This window comes from Squalius cephalus, assembly GCF_949319135.1.
Source record: "Squalius cephalus genome assembly, chromosome: 4".
NCBI classification, from domain to species: domain Eukaryota; kingdom Metazoa; phylum Chordata; class Actinopteri; order Cypriniformes; family Leuciscidae; genus Squalius; species Squalius cephalus.
In genome coordinates this window covers 37,695,479-37,720,289 of record NC_137125.1, presented here as the reverse complement: position 1 = coordinate 37,720,289, position 24,811 = coordinate 37,695,479, and the positions used below count along the sequence as shown (strand labels likewise).

The 24,811-nt window shown below is 38.6% G+C and overlaps 1 protein-coding gene across 4 annotated transcripts in view; it reads right to left on the bottom strand.

The window, feature by feature from the left end:
- Positions 1-24,811, bottom strand: part of usp6nl (USP6 N-terminal like) — a 64,448-nt gene that overhangs the window by 28,080 nt on the left and 11,557 nt on the right. For 2 of the 4 annotated variants that reach the window (XM_079868339.1, XM_079868338.1), the window contains exon 3: positions 23-96. In XM_079868339.1, the coding sequence (XP_079724465.1) occupies positions 23-96 (74 nt within the window). Of the gene's footprint in view, positions 1-22; positions 97-7,503; positions 7,658-13,603; positions 14,462-24,811 lie in introns of those variants that run through there. The other 2 variants (XM_079868336.1, XM_079868337.1) reach the window with 2 other exon arrangements.

The window sequence follows — 24,811 nt, the reverse complement described above, 5'->3', positions numbered from 1 at the left end:
AATGACGGCTGTTTTCTCTCACCTTGTCATATTTGGCGAGTATCTCAGCTCGCTCCTGTTCCAACTTCACTGCAGCATCCTGCTCTGAATTAGACGCTGGAAAGAGAAACAGAAAAAAATAGACCAATTAGCTGCAATTTTCACCGTCCAGTACGTGAATCATCTCACTAATAAGCCTGGCTTACAGAAATAAAAATAAGTTGGACCTTCTTAGCACTTTAACACACACACACACAGGGACGTCGTTAGGCCTATTTTAGGGGGGCTGAAGCTACCCCAAAATGTTCCTAAGCCCCCCTAAATTATAATAAGAACAACAATAACAATTCGATTTATCAATAACCGTATCCTCATTCATATTTAGACGCAACAAATGATATATATCCAGCTACAAAAAATAGCCGAAAAGTCGGAAGTTGGACCTGCCAACTCTCACGCATTCACCGTGAGACACACGCAATTGACACTTTTCACACGCCACACATCCATTTTCTCACGCACAGAAAAATCGCGAAGCAAAGAGGACACGGAGACCGACAGACTAGACAGAGCAGGTTACTTTATGATATAAAATAATCTCAGCTCTCAGATTCTGTCAATTTTATTACGAAATTCAAACAATAAATACCGTTTTGGCGCTTGTAAATGTGATGTGACGGATCCCTAGCGCACGTGAACCGATCATCTCTACTAGCTAATAGTAAAAAAACACGAACACTGTTGAAAGATACAGTAGTAGGCTACAACTTACCGAAATGTATATTCCTCATACATAATATCGATCAATCAGTGTTTTTTATCAGCGTGAAGAGGTCAATAACATAGCTGGAGAACAATTATGTCACATTTACCTCAGGAAAGCCATTTAATGAACATAATATAGGCTAGCAAGTAGTTGGCAAGAAAAAAAGAGCTATAGAGAGGATTTTGCTAAATATGTGTTCTATATTACATATTTATTATATTTTTACTTATATCATTAAATAAAGTTGTTGTTATTATAATAAAAAAAACGCATTATATTTAATTTGAGTTATTTTTAACCTTAAATAATACTACCAGCTGATAGGGCTTACAGCATTGGGTGAGTTTTTATCTTGAGAAAAAATAACGCCTATGTACCTAATATTTATCCAAATGAGTCAATATTAAATCAAATTACAATAATTGAATTGAATTGAAATAATAAAAAAGCGTAGCTTACCAAAAATTGTACCATGCACCATAAAATTTATATATTATTTTACACTTATGCTATAAAGCCTGAAATGGGCACTTTTTGTGACAGCAACCCTATCATTTTTTATCAAAGATATGGCTTAACTTCAGAATTTGAACTAAAATCAGTATTTTTATGATTGCTCTGAACATTTCTGACTAAGTTCAGCAAACATTAAATTACTTATTCATAAACTTAAAAAAAAAAAAAAAAAAAAAATATATATATATATAGGTGTGACAGGGTTGAGACTAGGGTAACAGGGTTGAAGATGGTAACGGGGTTGAAGAGACAAATACAGCTAAACATATACAGTACATAGCTGTTTTTTACTCAAATTCACTGTAAGATTTTCTATAAACGCAAGTTACAAATACCCTGGGGGCTAAGTCCCCCCTGTCTTCCAATCCTAGTGACGTCCCTGCACACACACACACATACACACACACACACACACACACACACACACATTCTCTCTTTTCTATCCACTAGAGCATAGCAACAAGTGGCTATTCAAATAGGTCTGAGCCAATATGTGGCTCTCAAGGGCAAAGTGCGTCATTCACATCTAAAGCAAACAACGTGGGTCTGCTTTTCAATACAGTACATCTGTATTATGAGGAGAAAAATATTTGAAAAATATGGTAAAATATTTGAAAAATATAGTAAAATATTTTATAAAAATAAAATCAGAGGCTGTTTAAACAGTCAATTCAATGCTGTCTGTCATCTTGATAGATGAACTGCAACACAATAAACGTTAAAAACTGTTTCGAAAGCATAGCGATAAGATGTAAATATTATACATGTTAATAATATGATTTTATTATAATAAGCCAGTCTGTGTAAACATCCAATCTTTCAACTCCTGTCATGATCATGTATACCTGGTAACTTTTTCTGTAATTATCTGCAAAGTACTGTTAAATAATCATAAGTTGTCCCATAACTAAAAGTATGACAAAAGCCTTGAAAAGTGAAGAAATTAAATTTGTGTCGTAATTACTCAGTCACCTTCATGTAGTTCCAAACCTGTATGACTTATTCTACCGCGGAACTTAAAAGAAGATACTTTGAGAAATCTCAGTGTTTGTTTTTTTTTACTCCATAAAAATGGAAGTCAATGGCCACCAAAGATTCTTGGCTACCAACATTCTTCAAAATATATTATTTAATATCATTATATAATATATATCATAAATATATTGTGATCCACAGAAGCCATACAGGTTTGAAACAACATGAGGGTGGGGAAATGATGACATAATTTTAATGTTTGAGTGAACTATCCCTTGAGTAACCCACATTGGTGTGAAGAAAATATGTTTTTTTTTCTTCTCCAAAAACACAAGCATCAAATTTCCGCTTTTATACTCTCCAGTTCCAATGCTACTGAATTGCACATGCACTAAAAGCATTAAACTAAAAGCAACTGTGTTTATTTTTACAAACTGAGATGATTTTCTGTGGCATTTGACAGCATGTTACAGACGCTGTTGACAGAGCTTAACTTGTATCGAACCTAGGACGTTCCAACAAAAGCAGCACAGCTCGAGAAACAGAGTGAGATGAGAGAAAAGTGTGTGTTTGAGGGCAATAAAGCATCCTACTGGATCCCAACCTGGACTTTGATGTTGTCTATGAAGTGTGTAGACACACAATCAGATGGAAACATTCTCCCGTGAAGAGTTCTGCTGCGGGGCTGTTGATGTAGGATTGGGTTTACTGTGTATTTAATGTGTCCTGCTGCTAGTGCACAAACACATCTATTTTTCACATGCAGCCGGCCAATGAAATTACAACCTGCGCACGTAGTGGCCAATCATTTCCTCTCCAGGAATTAGGTTAACGCTGCCACTTCCTGTTTGGCTTGGTTCCCTTTCTGAGCGTATTTTGCAGGCAACACTTACTTACACAGGCTTCCACCAGCTTTCAGCCCTTGGGTCAAAGCCAGCCAGAGTCTCAGTTCTGAATGAATAGGCTTTTAAAGCCAATGGAATTTTTATGGAAGGATGGTGCTTGTTTGTATGTGAGTGTGTGTGTGTATTTAACAGATGCTAGTAGAATGAAAATTGAAGCACATGGAGCAGATGAGATGTGATGAGACAAGTTAGCATGAGACAAGAAAAGACAGCGAATGAGATTAGACAAGAGAAGTTAAGATTAGAATAAGTGAAGAGACTAGATGAGAAGAGGTGAGAATACACAAGGCAAGACGAGAAGAGACGAGACGAGACAAGAAGACATTATAAGAATTGAAAAGAAGAGATATAAGAGAAGAGACAAGTTGAAATGAGAATAGAATAGTTTGTGAAAGAAAAAAATACAAGAGACAAAATGAGAGGAGATGAGATTATGTGTGAGAGAAGAAAACATTATAAAAGAAGAACCTCCGTGAGAGGAGACAGAATGTGATATGATACAAGACCAGATGAGACGAGAGAAGAAGTGAGTATGTGAGATGATAGAAAAGATAAGAGATGATGATTACGAGAGAGAAAAAAGCATGTAATAGAAATGTGTGACGAGACAAGAACAGTAAAGACGAGAAGAGGCAAGACTGTGAGAAATGAGCCAAGATGAGAAAGGAAGAGTATGTGGGAAATAAAGAGTATGCAAGAAACGATTATGTGAGAAGAGAGAATGTGAGAGAAAATATGAGAAAAGTAGAAAGCATGTAAAGATGAGACATAATATGAGATAAGAAAGCGGGAAAAGATGTATATGAAAGATGAGACAAGTAGAGAACAGAACAGATTATGCAAAAAGATGCAAGACAAAGAGAGATGAGATGAGACAGAAAAGTAGAGAGCATGTAAGAGAAGGTAGTATGTGAGACAAGACGAGAACAGGAGAGATGAGAAGAGACAAGATCAGCCGAGATGAGAAATAAAGAGTAAGTGAGAGAGGAGATGAGACGAGACGATGATATGTGAGAAAAGAAGATAGTATGTGAGACAAGATAAGAAAAGAGTGTATGACACAAGGAGAATATGTGAGAAGAGAGAATGCGTGATGACACAAGGCAAAACAAGATGGAAAAAGACAAAGTGTGTAAGAAAAGAAACAAGACAAGAGACTAAATCATGCAAGGAAAAATATGAATTTGAAAGACAAAGCAAGAAATGAGAAGAGAAGAGAAAAAAATGAGATTATGAGAAACAAAGGAGAGCATGCAAGAGAAGGTATTATGCGATACAAGACAAAAACAGTCGAGAAGAGATGAGAAGAGAAGAGACCAGATGAGACTATGTGAGAAATGAGCCGGAATGAGAAAAGAAGAGTATATGAGAGACGAGATGAGACAAGATATGTTAGAGAAGACATTGAGAAGAGAAGAAAAGAGATTATGAGGAACAAAGGAGAGCATGCAATGTATTATGTGAGATAAGACAAAAACAGTCGAGATGAGAAGAGAAGAGACCAGATGAGACTATGTGAGATATGAGCCGAGATGAGAAAGGAAGAGTATATGAGAGACGAGAAGAGACAAGATTATGTAAGGAAAGAAGAGAGTATATGAAAGAAGAGTAAGATAGTAGGCTGTGTGTGAGAAAAAAAATGAGACAAGACTATGAGAGATAAGCATGTTGAGGCAAAATGAGACAAGGCAAGACTATGTGAGATATGAGCTGAGATGAGAAAGGAAGAGTATATGAGAGACAAGATGAGACAAGAGGAGATGTTAGAGAAGATGTTGAGAAGAGAAGAAAAGAATATATGAAAGATGTATGTGAGAGACAAATCGAGAAAAGAAGAGACCAGTAAAGGAGATAGTAGTTTCCATGGCTGGTGGTCTTAAAGCTCTTGGGTCTCCATGGCTTATTAGCATTCACTCAGCACCATGTTTCAGCTCAACACTCTCTCGTTCATGCTCCATACATCAGTCTGACAGCTCACGCTGAGCGTATATGAGCACAAGCGTATTTAGAGATGAGCGAATGTTCTCTGAGGCCTCTGCGGAAGAGACGTCGTACACGAGAATGAGAACCATTTCAATCCCTCTTAATGGTCATTTGTCAGATTAACAGAGCTCATTTCACAAGGATAAGAGTGAAGAAATCACAGCTCATCTTCCCTGAAAATTTGCTGCGCACAGATACTGCAACAAGCTGAAATACAATTCATGTGAATTGTGAAGGAAAAACAGCAGCATTTTTCATTTTTCGAAATGGGACCTGTCACAGCTAATATTATTAAATACTCACAAATACGTGCACGAGAAACTCAAAAGTTAGCTTCTCACTTTGATGCAGCGGGGATCATTCACAATTTCTGGGTAAGTGTATTATCGTACAACACAGTGTGCCAAAAGCAGTATGGCAAATATGTAGTATTCATGATGAAATAGTAAGCGAAAGAAATGGATGATGTACTACTTCCACTGGGATTCTTAAGTGTGCGTCCAATGGATATTTTACTATCCCATGAGGCCGAGGGGAGCTGAAGGACCGTCAGTTTAAAAACAACAACAACAACAACAACAACAAAAATTGGTGGAAAACTCTGAGCTGAGCAACTCATTTCTCTAGCACAATTTCTAAGTGAAAAGTTGTTCCTGCTGCTTGAATTGCTCGAGTAACAAAATGTTCATTAAAACGTTGATGAAATTAACACACAAATTAACAAATTTATCGTGACACACATCCCTAATTTAAACATGTTTATCAACACTTTTAAAATAAAGGTTCTTTACTGGCATTGATAGTTCCATGAAGAATCTTTAACATCCACAGAACCTTTCCATTGCACAATAGGTTCTTTATTGTGGGAAAAAAGGTTATTTAGATTATTCAAATGTTCTTTTTTTTTTGTGTGTACTGAGGACATAGCCTAAGTAAACCACACACACACACACACACACAGTCTCTCTAAGAGTAACGCATGTTCTGTTCGTTTTTTCATTCTGGCATCTTTGCCTTCACAGACGATTCCACTCAGATTCAAGAGCCGTCCAGCTCTTTGTCACACACACACTAATGCTGACACTGTCTGACACCATTTAACAAAGATCATACAGTTCTAAAGAGATGTTAGTCAGGCAGAAATTCCCCAGCTATTTTTATCAACACTTTAGGAATTTATTGATTTCTATTTTCTCCCACACTTCCTGTAGAATGTCCTTCTGCCTTTCTCAATCTCTCCACCTCTCTTTATGGTGAAAATACCCAGATCTTCCTCAGAGTGGTTGTGGTATTTTCAGGCATGTGATGTCAATGAATGGTCTGGATCTTTATGACTTCTCAGACACACACATCCCTGTAATAGTGTCTGTCATTACAGCTCACTCGTACATGGGCGACTTTTAGCCACAAACACCAAGCCATCATTCAAATCACAGTGTCAGGTTCAGCCCACGGTGGAAAAGATGCACTGTTAAAATCAAAGCTCAAAAAGCAACACTATTTAAAATGATTTCCACTTGTCCCCTTGGTTAGTAAAAACAAAGAAAAAGCAACCAAAGCAGCCAAACTTAAAACTACATTTGATTTAGTTCACAATTGCTGTTAGTAAATGGTGTACAAAATAAATGGCAATAGTATTTTCTTTTCTAAACCATGACAAAACAAATGCTTAACAGGGAGTTACATGCATTATTTATGCCAAAAACATTCATTTAAATACATTTTGTGCAACATACACACAATGAGTGTGTGCTGAAGATATTAGCATGCAGAGACTCATTGCGCTTTCTGCCTCCATCTTCTCTCTCTCTCTCATCAGAGTGCAAGTGTGTGACTGTAATGTCAGGCCTGATTGGTGACACGCTCATTTCCCACCTGTTGTTCTCTCCCCTTGACTCATACATCATTTCATCCTTATTTTATCCGTAATGAAAGACAAGATGGAGCAGAGACCAAGGGCGCACACGGTCGAAAAACAAATTGAACGTTTGACAGATCAATCTCATGTGGTTATTGCTGTAATGCTTCTACAGTGACATGTTTCCTTCAAATGTAGATGTTGAGGAATGAAGATTGTTTGAGAACAAACCAGAACCCGCCACATGACGTAGAGTCTGCATCTTTCACTCTCATTTAATACATAGATAAAAGTACAGCTTTGTGTAGAAAATACAAACTAGAGATTCAGTTCCTATTATTTTTAAGTGTCCAATAACCAATTTGTTAAACCAATTTGTAATTATGGTTTTATTTCTGTATCGTCTTACCAACAGCCGGTCCATCTTTATTCAAAACGACTGACATCATAATGAAATGTAATGATATCATAGATATGTTGTTTTAAAGAAGAGACAGATGAATGAGGTCATCGGATCTTACCTGGCTCAATCTCTCCATGGTCTGTATTGCCATTCAGATTTTTGGTATGCATGAGTGTGACAAACACACACACACAAATACTCACACACGTATCAGTTTTCTTAACTCGCCATGTTAAAGTCAACTTTCAGCATCTAAACTAAAAAAAGTCCAGTTTCTCATCACTCGCAAAGGGGAGACAGAGAATGAGGGGAAAAGAGAAATAAATGGAGAAATGAAAAAGGAATGGTGGAGAAAGATGACAGCAAGGAGGAAAGGAGGCAACGAGACATGCTCTGACAATACGGCTGTTTGTTTACTTCAGAGACACGTCACACTTCAGACCCACACACTACATACCAGACTGACTGACTAACAAGAGCTCCTATTCACACACACACACACACACACACACACACATACACACACTCAGAGAGAGAGAGAGAGAGAGACCTCTTACATAAATCAGCTGTATCTTATATGAAGTGTGTAGAACAAATGTGAACTTACTTAAGTAAATCTCAACATGTGTCACTGATAGTTTCATAAGAGATCTCAACAATGTCTAAAAATGTGCTCATATTTGCCAAGATATCAAAACAGGGCTGTACAGTGTGACATATAGAGTGTGTGAGACAGAGCCGCTTGTTTGTGTGAAGTGAGAGTTTGTTGTGTGCTTGTTTGTATGAAGTGAGGTTAGGGCTGCACGATTAACTGAAATTAAAGGGATAGTTCGGCCAAAAATGATATTTAATCCATGATTTACTCACCCTCAAGCCGTTCGAGATGCATATGTCAATCATTTTTCAGGCGAACAGATTTTCAGTTATTTTAGAAAATGTCTTCGATCTTTCAGTGGTTATAATGTGAAGTAATGGGGTCCACCTCCTTCAAGTCCCAAAATGTGCATGCATCCTTCACAAAAGTAATCCATCCGGCTCCAGGGGGATAAACGAAGGCCTTCTGAGGGTAATCCGTGCGGTTTTGTCGTAAAAATATACATATTTAAAACTTTATAAATGAAAATATCTTGCTTCCGGCAACGGTCGACGCGCGTTCACGGGAGATGGATGCCGGCGTGCGATATTTTTTTTCCCAGGATGGTAGGGGAAGACTCATGAATATTCATTAGGGAAGTCATCCCTGATTGGTCTGATGATGACCTACCCCTAACCCCACCCCTAAACCTACCCGCCACTGGGGGTCTGATGACCTACCCCTAACCCCGCCCTAAACCTACCCGTCACTGGGGTTAAGACCAATCAGGGATGACTTCCCTAATGAATATTCATGAGTCTTCCCCTACCATCCTGGGAAAAAAAATATCGCTGCCGGCGTATGACGTAGCGTTTGATTTAGCTGTACTTCGTTCTACGTCACGACGCTTCCTACGCTACGTCCTACACCGGCATCCATCTCCCGTGAACGCGCGTCGACCGTTGCCGGAAGCAAGATATTTTCATTTATAAAGTTTTAAATATGTATATTTTTACGACAAAACCGCACGGATTACATTACATTTTCTAAAATAACTGAAAATGTGTTCGTCTGAAAAATGACATATGCATCTCGAACGGCTTGAGGGTGAGTAAATCATGGGTTAAATATCATTTTTGGCCGAACTATCCCTTTAAAAGTTTTAATTAAATAAGCACATGTGCAGCGTGCTTCATGTTCAAGCGCGGCACTGCGATCAGAGCATATCGATCGGTTCGCAGTAAATGCTGCTCCATATTTACAAGCGCTGTGAGTTTGAGGCCCTTATAATGAAAAAGCAACACGTACCAATCAACTTTCCAAACTTGTAATGAGAAGCGTTTACAAACCTGTTGTCCAACAAAAGAGAATATTTAAGTTTTTACTCCAAACTCACTTTATAATGTCAGAGTCGAGTGTTTGAAGTAACTTCCTTCTGACGTGACTTCATGTCACAGAATGATGCAGAATGATATTATTTTATAATACTGAATACAGTGGAAAAAGGCTACGCCGATTAGCATTGCATAATATACTTTATTCTTATGAAAATACTCGAGATGTCTAGAATAAATTATATATTGTCGCAATGGTATGTTTATTGTCTTCATGTTTCATCTGAATTTGAGTCTGCTGCAGTGGTATAGATGCCTTTGTCCATATAAGGGATTTCCTGGAACGTCATAAGTTTTAATGGTTGTCTATTTACACTAAATGCAAATAGCCCACCTTGTTGACAGAGGCTATTTACACTAACTTCACCCACTGACTTCTGGTTGGGCAAGACAAAATTACGGAAGACAGTAGTAATAGTGTAGGGGTGAGGTGCGTGGTGGTTTTGAAGGAAATCGACCCGAGTTCAAATCCGTCTTCCCTTTTCCTATCACATATCAGATCGGAAAGGCATTTATTTTCAATAATAATGAATACAATATTAGAAAAGTGGAAATAAACGGTTTAACGCGTTTTTAATAATAAAGTGTTTATTAGTTAGGGTTAGGAGTAGGTGTTGGGAGGGCTTTATAGTCCCAATAAGTAGGCATCCATTTAAAGGACAAGTTCGGTATTTTACACTTAAAGCCCTGTTTACAGATCGTTTCTGATGAAATAGAACGGTTAAGATTAAAATGTGGACACATGCTGCTGTCCCGAGAATTTTAGGTTTATTTCGCTTTCCCCCCCACCTACACAATGGCAGCCTATGGGCACTGGAACAATCCTTCATAAAACGCATTAAACTTTCGTTTACAAAGACGTGAAACTCACCGAGTGGTCAGGGGTGTTCAATGATATGCTCACAAAAAAATCGCTGCAAAAGATGCTTTCCAACAGGTGTTCTACCATTCGTTGTAAAACTGTGGACCTATTTTTCCAAACGTCTCACACCCGTAGATTCTTCCGTTGAGAGCTTGAATAATAGACACTCCAGCCCAGTTGGTGGCGATAATGCACCTTTGCCAATTACAAGCAAACCACTGGCATTTAATTGAATACACAGAAGAAGCAGAAGAAGAAGCGGCGGAGTAATACCGTACCGCACACAGCCCATCCAATGCAAGTCAATGGAGTTGGACAAAAACTACGATAAAACCTGTTGGAAAGCATCTTTTGCAGCGATTTTTGTGTGAGCATATCAGTGAACACCCCTGACCACTCGGTGAGTTTCACGTCTTTGTAATCGAAAGTTTAATGCGTTTTAGGAAGGATTGTTCCAGTGCCCATAGGCTGCCATTGTGTAGGTGGGGGGGAGAAGCGAAATAAACCTAAAATTCTCGGGACAGCAGCATGTGTCCACATTTTTATCTCAACCGTTCTATTTCATCAGAAACGATCTGTAAACAGGGCTTTAAGTGTAAAATACCGAACTTGTCCTTTAATAATTTTAATAAATAGCATCTATTGTTATTTGCACTTAGTGCAAATGGCCGCTGCCTAAGTTTTATGACCTCTATAAGTCTCACTTGTGGACTTTCTGCGCGAGTGCCCCCTCTGGCTACGAGTATGAATGAAACAGACATTACATCACATGTGTGTACTCACTTTACATTTTTATCATAATAATTTAATATTTTAAAATAAAACTTTAAACCTTTCAAAGTTTGTAATTAGAAGATGTCAATATGAACTCAAATATTTCTCAAAATCTCCCAATACCAAATTACCTTAGATACGCTATTCACATTGTTTTTATGGCTCTATACTTTACTAACGATTGACTCATTTGTCTATTTTTAGTCCTCCAAAGCAACTGTAGGAGAAACTGTCTGAGACAAAAACTTTATACATGAATGAACTATATCTCAAAACCTCATTAACGTTTCCTTTGAACAGTTTTCCTCTGAGATGACAACATATTTTAGCTTTTGTCTAATTAACATATTTAAAAAAGAAAACTGATTGAGTTTTCCTTGTAGTAAAAATGCAGTGTGGGAGGAAAATAAAAAAAAGCAGAATATGAAAAGGCAGAACAGATAAAGGAGAGAGAGGGGGAAAAAAAGAACCAGAAATAGAATATGAGAGAAGCAGAGGATAAATTATTTACCCCTGCGCATCCTTGTGTTACACCACTGACCTGAGACTAACCACTTGACTCTGTCAACCAATCAAACGACAGAATCAGCCTCTTTCACTTTCTAGTCAAACAGCTAGCCAATATGCATTTAATCTATTCCATGATATCACTGTTTACACATTAACAATAAGCAACACTAAAATTCATTCTTGTTTCTAAAATCTGAAAAAAAAAATTCAAAAGAGAACCATTACAAACTCCTCCTTTTCCATCATGCAGGGGATTGTGGGTAATTAAAGCTGAAAAAACATTCATGAACATATGCTTCGAATACAATTAATAGTATACAATTGATGTATATATACTATTTTCAATATATTATGATTTGGGATGCACTGATTCTCATCTTGCAAACTATTAAGACGTGAGATTAGACAGTAAGCAAGAGACTTTCTGTCAGGAAGCAACTGGGAAAATGACAGGAAATACGTTTGGAAATGCAACAACATAAATCAACATTATCAACCAGGAATTCCCAGAGTGAATCCAATGGTCTACACAAACTTTATTAAAGAACCGCTATAAAGCCAAAACAATCTCTGTTACCCTAAATTATACGTTTATCTCTGTAAAGCTGCTTTGAAACAATCTACATTGTTAAAAGCGCTATATAAATGAAGATGACTTGACTTGACTTGACAAAAGGTGCCCGTTTTATACACACACACATACAGAACAAACACAAAGAAAGGCTGATAAATGGAGAAGCTGGAGGAGGAAGTTAACAACAATATGAAATGTCAAAATAGCTTTTGAATAAGACACAAACGAGCAGAAATTGAGTATTGCTGATTACAAACTAACTTAGAGATGTCACATCATACTTCCTTAATAAAAGCCCCTGAGGTAAACATGTATGTAACCATGAGCTACAATGGACACAGCAGGGGACTTGCCTGGATTGCTCAATTCAGGGTTAGATTGATCAACAAATGTCCCCATCATTTTGAAATTGAAGACAGAACCGTGCAAAACAGGCTTTCAAGGTCAAGGGTGGAGGCTTCTTTGAGAAGCAATTGCACACACAAATAAACGTGCACAGATAGAAACATGGTTTAAAAGGTGCACTCCATGTCTTACAGGGATTCACACAAAAATTAACATTCTGTCATTATGTGCATTGTGTCGTTCCAAACCTATTTGACCGTTCGACCGAGACATTTTGAATAATGTTGCTATGGCGGGGAAGATTTTCAACAAATGATGACCTAAATTTAGATCTGTTCCTGTTGGCTGATATCTTCAAGAGCAGAGTAGCTGATAAGCGCCATATTGTATTATATACAGTACACAATGAATATAGTATAACGGGCAACTGGATATTGTCCATTCCATGGCTAGTGGACTTAACAGCTAAACTTTCCCTAAAATGTTTCAAGGTTTGTTGAATATAATTGTGCGAATATAAGAAAGTATTATAGCATTTGCTTTTCTATAACTAATAATAGAAATGCAAATGGTATGATACTTTTCATATACCATTTACATTCTTTGTTTAACATTTCTACATAGAAAAAAATATATCTTTTTCCCACTTCATACATTAATCAGCCAAACAGAAAAACGTACTGTATGTCGAATATCAGCTGATATATCAGCCTTAGTGATGTGTCGGACAAACACAACCTTCACATATAAGTTATGATATTTCTGCACTCACCGGCTATTAACTAGTGCAACATCACTAAAATAACTGCATCAGCAACAAGCTATAAACCAAACCAAGCTTTTCAAAACCACAAGAGACACAGTTACCGCAAACACACACACACTGTCTGGTTGGCTATCTTTATGGGGACTCCACGTAGACGTAATGGTTTTTATACTAAACTGTATATTCTATCCCCTTACACTAAGCCTGTGCCTAAACCTACCCATCACAGAAAACTGTCTGCATTTTTACATTTTCAAAAAAACTCATTCTGTATGATTTATGAGCTTGTTTCCTCATGGGGACCACAATTTAGGTCCCCACGGTGACTTGAGTCCCCATGAGTCAGTGTGCATTCTGGTTGAAGTCCCCATCGGGAATAACAAAGCGCACACACACACAGCTCAGTTTCGCATACACACCTGCAAAACGACCACCGGCGCGGCGGCGGGAGGGCGACACCAGCTCCTTAACAATCTGCAACACTTGCATGATTAGAAGAGGGCGGGGTCAAGGCACGGACAGGTGTGGTTGGGGGCGGGGCCAGTGCAGGGCAAAGCACAACGAGCTTCATTCTCGCCACCCACATACAAAAATGACTGAAAATAGCAATCAAAAGATGATTGGTTTCTCTAAATAAAATGTGGGATTTCCATTTCTACAGCCACCAAACTGAGTGTAGCGAATTCTTCCATTCATTTTATCACTGATCGCCTCCTCCCCTCAGTCTCTTGTCTTTGTATTCATTTCAAGTTTCTTGAATGCAAAGGCAGCTTTGGTCCGCAAGACCAATTAAAACACATCACTAATTCATAGTTCAGCATCCGAAACACAGTTTCTGTCTTCTTCTGTACTTCATAAACCACATCAAATCCGTTCAGGAGCAGTATTGAGGGTTAAAAACAGCAATGAATCCTGCAGAATTTGCTTTCCGCACTCCAGGTCCCGCCAGTCGAAGCATGAGGGTCCGTGTCTGTCTTCTTCTTCATCGCTCACATCATTTCTCGCTGCTTGCCTCTGTCTCTCACAGACACTCTTCTTCCAATCAGAGTTGGCTTCTGCAGTTCTTCTCTTGTTTTGTTTTTTTCTCACTCTTTCGCAGATAGACACTGTCCAGTTCTCTCTCCTGTTCCCGCCGTATGTGTGTGTGTCAGGTGAGAGAGACCATCTGAAAAAGTGACTCCACTTCTCTCTCTATCGCAGTCTCTGGCATCCAAATCAATACAGCCAGGGCAAGCTGTATAACACAGCTCTACTCTATTCTCCTCTCTCTCTCTCTCTCTCTCTCTCTCTCTCTCTCTCTCTCTCTCTCTCTCTCTCTCTCTCTCTCTCTCTCTCTCTCTCTCTCTCTCTCTCTCTCTCTCTCTCTCTCTCTCTCTCTCTCTCTCTCTCAATTCAATTCAATTCAATTCAAATGAGCTTTATTGGCATGACTGTGTAAAATAGCACAATATTGCCAAAGCAATAGACATATACAAACATACGTACATGTTGATACATAAAAGTGAACAATAATAATAATAAAAAAAAAAAAAAAAAAAAAAAAAAAAAAAAAAAAAAATACATTTCAATATTATGCATAAATATATCACAATGAGAAAAAAAAAAATAAGTACAGAGAGCAGTTTAATGTAAAAGAGGGTTCAGCCCTTGTCCCTCATATGATGGCAGGAAGACACATACTGCGCTGCCAGGAGAACACACTCTTCTTTCTCTCCCAGAATATAAGACAGTTTGTCTATGAGGCTCGCTTGTTGGAACTGGGGTAAAATCTGAGCTATTCGTGTGAAATAAGAGTCTCTGATGTGTTTATACTTGCTGCACTGGGTGAGGAAGTGTAGCTCGTCCTCTACGACTCCATCAGTGCAGTGTGAACACAGTCTGAGCTCTCTGGCTCTCCAGCTCGGCTTGTGCCGGCCCGTCTCCACACACAGACTATGGTCACTAATGCGATACCTCGTCAGGAGCTTTCTCTGACCATAGTTACTGATATCGGTCAGGTATGGGGCCAATTTATAATCAGACTTTATTTTGTGGAAGTATTTTAATTTATTTACTTGTGTGACCTTTATCTGCCAGTCTTGTATGTATTCTTCTTTGGTTATGTTCCCTATTTCTTTTCCTTTTGCGTGTCTGAACTGAATTGTTGGATTAAGTTGGTGTTTTTCCACTAAATGTGTCATGGGGTCGCTCTCAGGGTGTCCTGCCCTGTGTCTGAGAGCGCAGTGATGGTAACTCTCTGACTGCGCGTCTGATAGATGGAACCAGAACTTTACGGCTCTCTTCTGGATCTCAGATAGGAGAGGGAATCTGCCTAATTCTGCCCGGCAACCCAGACTCGGAGCGTTTCTGTGAGTTCCCAGGATGTTCTTGCAGAACTCGAGGTGGAAAGTTTCCACAGGGGTTTTGTCCCAGGAATCGTAATTTAGTTTAAATTTGGGGCCCCAGATTTCACAGCCGTATAGGAGGATGGGTTTGATGATGCTGTCGAAGATTTTCAGCCACAGTTTAACGGGTGGGTTAAATTTGAACAGGGGTTTTCTTATACTATAATAAGCTCTACGTGCTTTATCAGTCAGGTCTTTCATTGCCGTGTCAAACTTTCCAGACGCTGAGATTGTCAGACCCAAATAATTATAACAGGTGACATGATTAAGAATGGTTCCCCCAAGTGTAAATATGTATTTGTTGTCAGTAAGGCGAGGTTTCTTCTGGAAGATCATGATTTTGGACTTCTCCATGTTTATGGGTAAGGCCCAGTCGCTGCTGAACTCCTCCAGAAGCGAGAGGCTTTGGTGCAGACCCTCTTCATGAGGAGACAGCAGCAGGAGATCGTCCGCGTACAGGAGGCTTTTGATCTCTCTGTCCTCGAGGGGCAGGCCAGGACAAGAGGACTTCTCAAGTGTTGATGCCAGTTCATTAATATAGATATTGAATAGAGTCGGGCTGAGGCTGCAGCCTTGACGAACTCCTTTAGTTTGACTGAAATAATCAGTGCGTTTATCGTTAATCTTGACGCCGCATTTGTTCCCATTGTAAATGTCCTTTATGATGTCATATGTCCTTCCGCCTATTCCACTTTGAATTAGTTTTAGGAAAAGTCCATTATGCCAAACCGAATCGAAGGCTTTTTTAAAGTCAATGAAGCAGCCAAATATTTTACCTTGTTTTGTTTGTTGGACGTGTTTTTGTATGAGTGTGTGGAGTGTGTAGATGTGATTTGATGTTCTCTGTTTAGGCATAAAGCCGATCTGACAGCTGTTGAGGATCTTGTGTTCTTGGATGAACTGGACTAGTCTGTCGTCTCTCTCTCTCTCTCTCTCTCTCTCTCTCTCTCTCTCTCTCTCTCTCTCTCTCTCTCTCTCTCTCTCTCTCTCTCTCTCTCTCTCTCTCTCTCTCTCTCTCTCTCTCTCTCTCTCTCTCTCTCTCTCTCTCTCTCTCTCTCTCTCTCTCTCTCTCTCTCTCTCTCTCTTCACAGCCCAGCTCGCCACTGACACACACGTTCCAGCTTTAAATTAGAGAGCATCTGTTACAACAGCCCCTCCCCTCAACTCTCTCTCCCTCTTTCTCTCCTCTATTCCTCCTGTTCCAGGATTAAATGTGAATATGTAAATGCTGGTCTTATATCATATCCAGATATCCAGAATATCATACACTTGGGATTGTAAAGGTGGAATCCTTCAATCTAGGATAGATGGTAGATATTGGAGTAATAAGAAAATGATTCTGATGCCTCACTCCCGTTAACGAATATTTTTTTGCAATTTTGAAGAAACAATGAGAGAGAAGCCAGTTGTATGTATTTGTAGAGGAATGGAGACATTTCAGAAACATTAATAGAACTAAAGACGTCATGAAAATCTTTCGACCGACAGAAAGACAGACATTGGATAGACACAGAGACAGACAGATATTATACAAACAGATAGATAGATAGATAGATAGATAGATAGATAGATAGATAGATAGATAGATAGATAGATAGATAGATAGATAGATAGATAGATAGATAGATAGATAGATAGATAGATAGATAGATAGATAGATAGATAGATAGATAGATAGATAGATAGATAGATAGATCGATCGATCGATCGATCATAGACAACCAGACAGAGATATAGACAAACAGATATAGTGTGCTGCATTCATAATGCACAAATATGTGTCTTCAAAGCACAATCTGAGAAGGCCCAAGAGAGACTTATAAAAATTGTTATATGATAAAAATAAATAAAAATAATTTCATATTTGGATATCACAATTAGATTGGAATTTGAAGTGCACAATTATTGCGATCACATAATTGCAACAGGCTTAATTGTGATCATAAATGTGGCAGTTCTTCCCTCTTTTTAATAGTTCTCACAAGAGTCATTCCTGTACCGCACACAACAACCCCCAGTAAGTGAAATAAAACGTATATTTGAGAGAGATTTGAAGTCGAGAGATGTATTTTTTCACACAACACATGCTCTCACAGCAAACCTGCAAAACACTAATCATATGCCAAACCCCAGAGTTAAATCACACATACCCAACCCCATGCATGCATAAAAATGATTACACACACACACCGCTCCAAGCATGCTATTCATCTACCTTTACCTTTCCCAGTGCCTGGTCTCGCTCAAGGACAGTGCTATCATGGCTGGCTGCAGTGTGTGTGTCTTGTGCAGACATCTAGCAGCACATGTAACCTCCGCTGTAATCAATCTCTACATAATGGCCTCATTTGGATCTAATTACCAACCTACTTTCCTGAAATGTGCTGAAAGCGTCAAAAACACAAAACAGCCTGACAACATTACATCACTGTTACATCACCACTGCTCACCCCAAAAAGACACTAGTGAACCATGTTTAAACCATGAGAACAGTGTGACTATTTAACCACAGCTATCATGGGACTGTAGCTGAAGTACTGCACAAACCTGTGCTAACCAAACTGCAGTGCAACTTCAGCATTACTGCAATCTGTAAATAAGACTTTCATTCCTGGAATGTATTTACCTTTGCAGGAACAGAACTCTGAATGAAACAGAGTAAGTTAATCTTATTCAGGGTCAGCTCAGGGGTGAATATATACATATAGACAGACAGACAGACACCTTGATATTCCTGATAATTTTGTGTGGTTTAAAAAAAGATTTTCCTCCCCAACACAGAGCTTCAATTATACCAAAGTTATGCTGATCAGACAGCACATACAAATCAATGTGTCTCTGTCACATGGCATTATGGGAAATTGATGGCTTTGACTTCCAGACTTTCTTAAGAATACTGAACTTTCAGTGAAACAGATTCAAAGAGAGAGAGAGAGCAAGAGAGAGAGAGAGAGAGACAACACAAAGAAAAGAAAAGACAGAAACTGTAGGATTCCACTAACCCACTTTTAGCTTGCCAACCATTTTCCATCAGAGTTTGAAGCTGAGATTCATGCTATTCAATAGCAGCTGACAACCTTCTATTTATTGGAAGAGTTTTGATCTTGAGGTTTTGGTCTCGAATCTTATTAATATCGCATAAACCTGGTCTTGGACTAGGAGTAAAAACTAGATCTTGGTTTAGATCATGGTCTTCGGTCTTATATATTGGTGGAAATTTCCATGACCCACTACAAGTGTTAGGCTGGGTCTTGTTTTTATGTTGTTGTCTTTGTATCTGGGCCTTGAGGATTTAAGATTTGGTCTATATCTGGGCCTCGAGAGATTTGGGTCTTAAGGGATCACTAATTGGTCTGGTCGTTAGGGGGTCTGGAATTGGTCTATATCTGGGTCTGGATCTAAGGGTATCAGCATTTTATGGATGTAGGGGGGTCTAGAGACTTAGGGGGTCTGGTGTTGGTTTGGGTATGGGTCTTAGGGGCTTTGGTGTTGGTTTGGGTATGGGTCTTAGGGGCTTTGGTGTTGGTGTGGGTATGGGTCTTAGGGGGTCTGGTGTTGGTTTGGGTATGGGTCTTAGGGGGTCTGGTGTTGGTTTGGGTATGGGTCTTAGGGGCTTTGGTGTTGATTTGGGTATGGGTCTTAGGGGCTTTGGTGTTGGTTTGGGTATGGGTCTTACGGGGTCTGGTGCTGGTTTGGGTATGGGTCTTAGGGGCTCTGGTGTTGGTTTGGGTATGGGTCTTAGGGGGTCTGGTGTTGGTTTGGGTATGGGTCTTAGGGGCTTTGGTGTTGGTTTGGGTATGGGTCTTAGGGGGTCTGGTGCTGGTTTGGGTATGGGTCTTAGGGGCTCTGGTGTTGGTTTGGGTATGGGTCTTAGGGGATCTGGGATTGGTCTCGATCTTATGGGATCCATTTTAGTATGGGTCTAAAGGGGGCTCCGATTGGTCTGGTCCTTAGGGGGCCTGCAAATTCTCAAGATCTGAACCTAGAGGAATCAAGTATTAGTCTGAGTCTTAGGGGGTCTGTTATTGGTCTGGCTCTTACATGGTCTGGTATTGGTCTATATCTGGTCCTTTAGAGATCTAGCATTGGTCTTTAAATGGGTCTTAAAGTCTTAAAGCCGGTGCTTGCCTGGGGATGGTACTCGCTCAGAACTGGATAGAGTTTCCACTCTCTTGGGAGCTTGGTTCTGCCCACCAACATCACAGGTTCGGAAGATTCGGAACCAGGATTGGGTCTTAATTGTGGGGGTCTGTTACACTGATCAGTGTGGACAAAGCAGAACTGCTTTGAAATCATCATTTCTACAGCAAGGCTTGTGGTCCAGACCCTCAGTGTGTCAGAAGTAACAGGCATGATGGACTGTTAAGTTGATGTGATAACAGTACTGGAATTGTAGAAGCTGAATGGAGTGCAAGCGCATGGCTCAGCTGAGCTTTAATAATGCATGCTGAAGCGTGGATTCATTTGATTTAGATATGCAGAGGCACGGTAACATCCCACTGCACCGCACTGTGATCAGTGTGTGTGATGAAGACAGATCATAATGCACCTCTCAAAATGCCCAGCATGAATTTCCCCTCTTTTATTCACACTCTACTGACGGACAAACGGCAGTGAGAGAGTGGGGGATAGTGGATTCGAAAAAAAATCAGTCTGTCACATCCTGTTTGCCACTCTCTCATCCATGTTATGTTTCACATGCAATATAATGGTTATTTAATTTTGTTTATTCTATTTTACTAATGCATTTATTTATTGTTTGTTGATAGCTTTGCTGTAATTGCTGGGTTATAGGAGGTTAAAGATAAAATTGGTATATGTGCAAAAACAATTTATTGTACTGTTATCACATTTCTCAGATGGGGGAGACTATGACTATTAGTATTGAGTTCAATCCTCATTGCAAATTATTCTAGTCATGAATCACCCACTTAGATACGAAGAGACCATCTGACTTGCATGTAAAGTGACCAACTACACTTTAGAGGAGGGTTTATCTCAAATCAATAATGTAAATAAATAAAATAAAACCCTAAGGCTTAGGAGTCTCTGCAGATGAGTAGAATATGTGTGTAGATTGTGATCAGAATGTCTATCCATTCTAAAGTAATAAAATATTTCACAGATATCACTTCAAAAAGCTGAAAACACAGTTCTGCTTGTGAATGTCTAGTTTACTTGCCAAGTACGTCAAACAAAACTCTATAATCTTTTCAATATTTGAAACCATGTTCCTCACATTGATTAGCTCTTCCTCAAAAGTGCTCAACTTCCCTTTACATTGTAAACACGCGTTTGTTTTCCTGTAGACTGGTAAAAGACCACGTTTTACTTAAATGGCTAAATGGCTGTCAATTTAGATCAAATAAAAATCCCTTTAAAAAAAATTCAAATGACATCCAACATGTGCAGTGTTGGGGTGGTCCCCAGGACAGGTTTGAGAATCCCTGAATAGGGAAGTGCAAATTATATTCTATGCATCTGGGGAAGTGACTACATGTCAAGCGGAATTTACAAATGACTTTTTACAAGTCACGATCACGCACCTATGAGTTTGTGTATGCATCACCGTCACACACACCCTTGAACCAGACATGTGCAGCGAAGTAAGAAAACTTCCGAGCTCTGAATTTGGCCCAAACCCTTACATAACTGATGCATAACTTAAATATAAAAATATTTAAAATGGCAATTAAAACACAGACAAGGCTGTTTTTGCAGAGAAAGAGCAGCTTCAGGAATAAGTCTGTAGCTCTGTTCCAGTAAGTAAATGACATCATAATATCATAAGTGGTCAATTAAGATCGTTCTTCATAAGGAGAAAATCTCCAGAAGATCCTTTGCATCAGACGGTCTCATTTTATCTTGACCACTTGTCAAGGTTAGATCACAAATCCGGGCAGTCTCTCTCTCTCTCTGTCTGTGTGTGTGTGTGTGTGTGTAAACAGCAAAAGGGCACAGGATCCATTTCCTCATGTTCCACTGTTTACCATGAAATGTAATCACATTCCTGAGTGACTTCCTTCCTGTGATCATAGTTAGCTGTGCAAACACACCCACAAGCTCAACATGGGTATCTGGGTAAAAGTCACATGACAGCTCTATAGGCCTTTTTCTTTTTTAATGTCATCTTTTTAATGTTTGCCTAGTATCAATTAATTAATTAATTGATTTATTTATTTGCAATAATTAAATAAATATATGCCATTATTATTACTATTATTATTAACAGCTATGAACAAACCCCAAACCTTGTATAAAACCTGCATGATACCTTAATAATGTGTCTATTTATTTAAAAGAGGCATGTTTTTTACTTTTCTAAGCACATTTTTTTGTTTTTGCCTGGCATACAATAAAACTGGCACAAATCCCTCAGACTTACGTTGAAGAAGGGAACCCGAGTCATATCAGAGAGATTTGGAGCTCTTTCAGTGTGGACCAGTAAGCAACAACTTATTTTGTAGCTTTTCTAAAAATGTCAACAAGCAGGAAAACAGCATTATGTTCTTGTCAATTATTCATAATTAAATGTTAATCTGATGATGAACACTGGCTAATTAGAAGGATGTTTAAAACCAACAACACAATTATCATAAGAATATTCAGAATTTATAATTCGAATTTATAATATAACATGCTCCATTTTTTCTTAGCATTCTACAAGCATGATCTATAAAAGCAGCTGGAAAAGCCGCCCTGTGTCAGTACATTATCACTTGAATCAATCATAAATTGTGACCAAATCTTTTATAGATTAAGAAACATGACACGCTGAGGGGAAATTAAACGGCATCTTTCTCTTTTTTTTTTTTTAAATCCTCCATCTCATTTCAGGTGCTTATTTCAGTTCATCCTGGATGAGTCATTTCTCTCATTAGTGCTGCCAGTCACAGGGGGTAATGAGGGTAATTAACTCAACAGACACACACAAACAGACTCAAACACACACTCTCTCCCTTAGTATCAAAACTCACAAGCAAGGCCAAAAACTAGCCTGTACTGCCAATACTCTACACAAAAACAGTGGCTGAAAAATTTGATCAGAAGAAACAGGGAAGCTAATAAACAGGTTGTAATTTGTGTTCCCTGGGTTATATTGTCTACACCACATCCTCAAGAGTCACACACACACCTCCTGTGTGCTTGTCTGGCTATTTCAGGTGCCTTTTACTGTCACCGCTTTTGGTCTTTGTGCAATTTCTCTATTTCTGTCCTGACTGATGTTGAAGATGAAAGAATCGAGACTGTGAGGTCTCAGATAACAACAGAAGAAAAATGTTGAGAGATTGAGGGGTGTGGATCTAGCTTCAGACTTTAAAGAAACACAAATAAACCTTAATGGTTCGATTCCCAGAACTTGAAGGGCGTTTGGTAAAAAGTTTGTAGAAATCACTTTCAAAGAACAGTCAATCCGAAAACGAAAACTGTAATTTTTTGCATTACTAAACCTAACCCACTCAATTCATATGGATTATTCTTACAAAGTCTTTACCAACTTTTCGAAGCATTAACGTTTTGGTGGAATGTAAAAAAAAAAAAAAAGGACAAGGACTGAAATCTATCAGGTTTCATTAAAATATTTTCAATTGTGTTTTGAACAAGGTCTTATGAGTTTGGAATGACTTGAGGCTGAGTAATTGATGACAGAATTTTCATTTTTGGTTGAAACGTCCCTTTAAACACTCAAAATGCAAGAAAAGTATCAAAATGTACCATTTCAGTTCAAGCCCAAGACGATTACAATAAAAATATGGTTTTAAAAATCATTCTAAATTTAAAAGATTAGCAAAGTCCAAACCACAACTATAACGGTAACGGCACAGAGGAACAATATCGTTGGGACAATCACTTTTAAAACAATTTTTTTTTCAGGCTAATGAATGATAAAAACATTGACAACCAATAAAAATTCATCCTGCTTTAAAGAGTACGAGCAGATGTCAAAACTGCAGCGTGCACCTATAAAAAACAGAACATTATCGTACATTGGTGTGGACTCTATATAGTTATCTTTATAGTTATTGTTCTTGGTGTGAACGGGCCTTAAGTATTTGCCTATAGTAACATGCTGTCAAAGTTCAATCAAGTAAGGGTCAATGACACGTCAGATCACTATCATTCACTGTACTGAGAAAAAGGAAATTCTAGTTGGCTAGAGAGTATGTAGCACTATTACTGTTGTTGACTGGTTTGGTGTGGACTCCACAGGGGTCACACTGTGTAATCCAGTTAAATGTCTCAACTCAGCCATCCCCCGACATGGCGGCATATTCGCCACAGCAACTGCACACACTTAAATACACTCCAGTCCTAAAACACGCCATCTGTGAGATTGCACGTCAAACTCCCATAAAATCCTGTTCTTACAGGAACTTACCAAAGGATCGGAGTTGATCTAATGCGAATCAGGGACGTCCTTTAACTAGATTTTATAAAGCTCAAGCTGATTTTAACAATGCATCTACAAATAAAGTGGTCACGTTACAAAGTCTTATCACATTTGCTCACACAGGGACACACCTCTGCTGTTATCTCTGATCTCAGCCTGTGTTCGGGATGACACACTAGCATACTGTATATTGGCTATTAAAAAAAAAAAGAAAAATGCAAAAATATTTTTACCCGGCAACATGCTACATTTGTGTAACATAAGCTCACTATGGCAATTTAAATTCAGCAAGTGTTGTCCAGTTTTCATCTTCAAATTATAAACAGATATTTTGCATTTATATTCCAATTTAGTGTTAAAATATCTCATAAACTATGAGTAAAGAAGAAGAGTAAACCTACTCTTTGCTCTTTTTCTTGTCTCACTGTTTTAAGGGCCTGTTCACCCCAAGAACAACTATAAAATAACTATACGATAACTGTTAGCGTCCATACCAATGCACAATATCGTTCTGTTTATTATGCATGCATTCAGTTTATAATATCTGCCGCTTTAAATGCTCGAGCTTTGTAAAGTCGGATGGATTCTGATTGGCTGAAAAAGCTTTTATCGTTCATCAGCTGAAAGAAATTGTGATTCCAATGATATTGTTTCTCTATGCCGTTATCATTATAGTTGGGGTGTGAACTATTCTTTTACATTTTATATTTTTATTGATTTACATATACATATTTATTCATTGTTATAGTTATTGTCCTTGGTGTGAACGAGCATTTAGTGGACTATCAAAATTGAAGACATTTTAACAGTTGATAAGGATGCACCACTATTCCGATAACATAATTCGATTT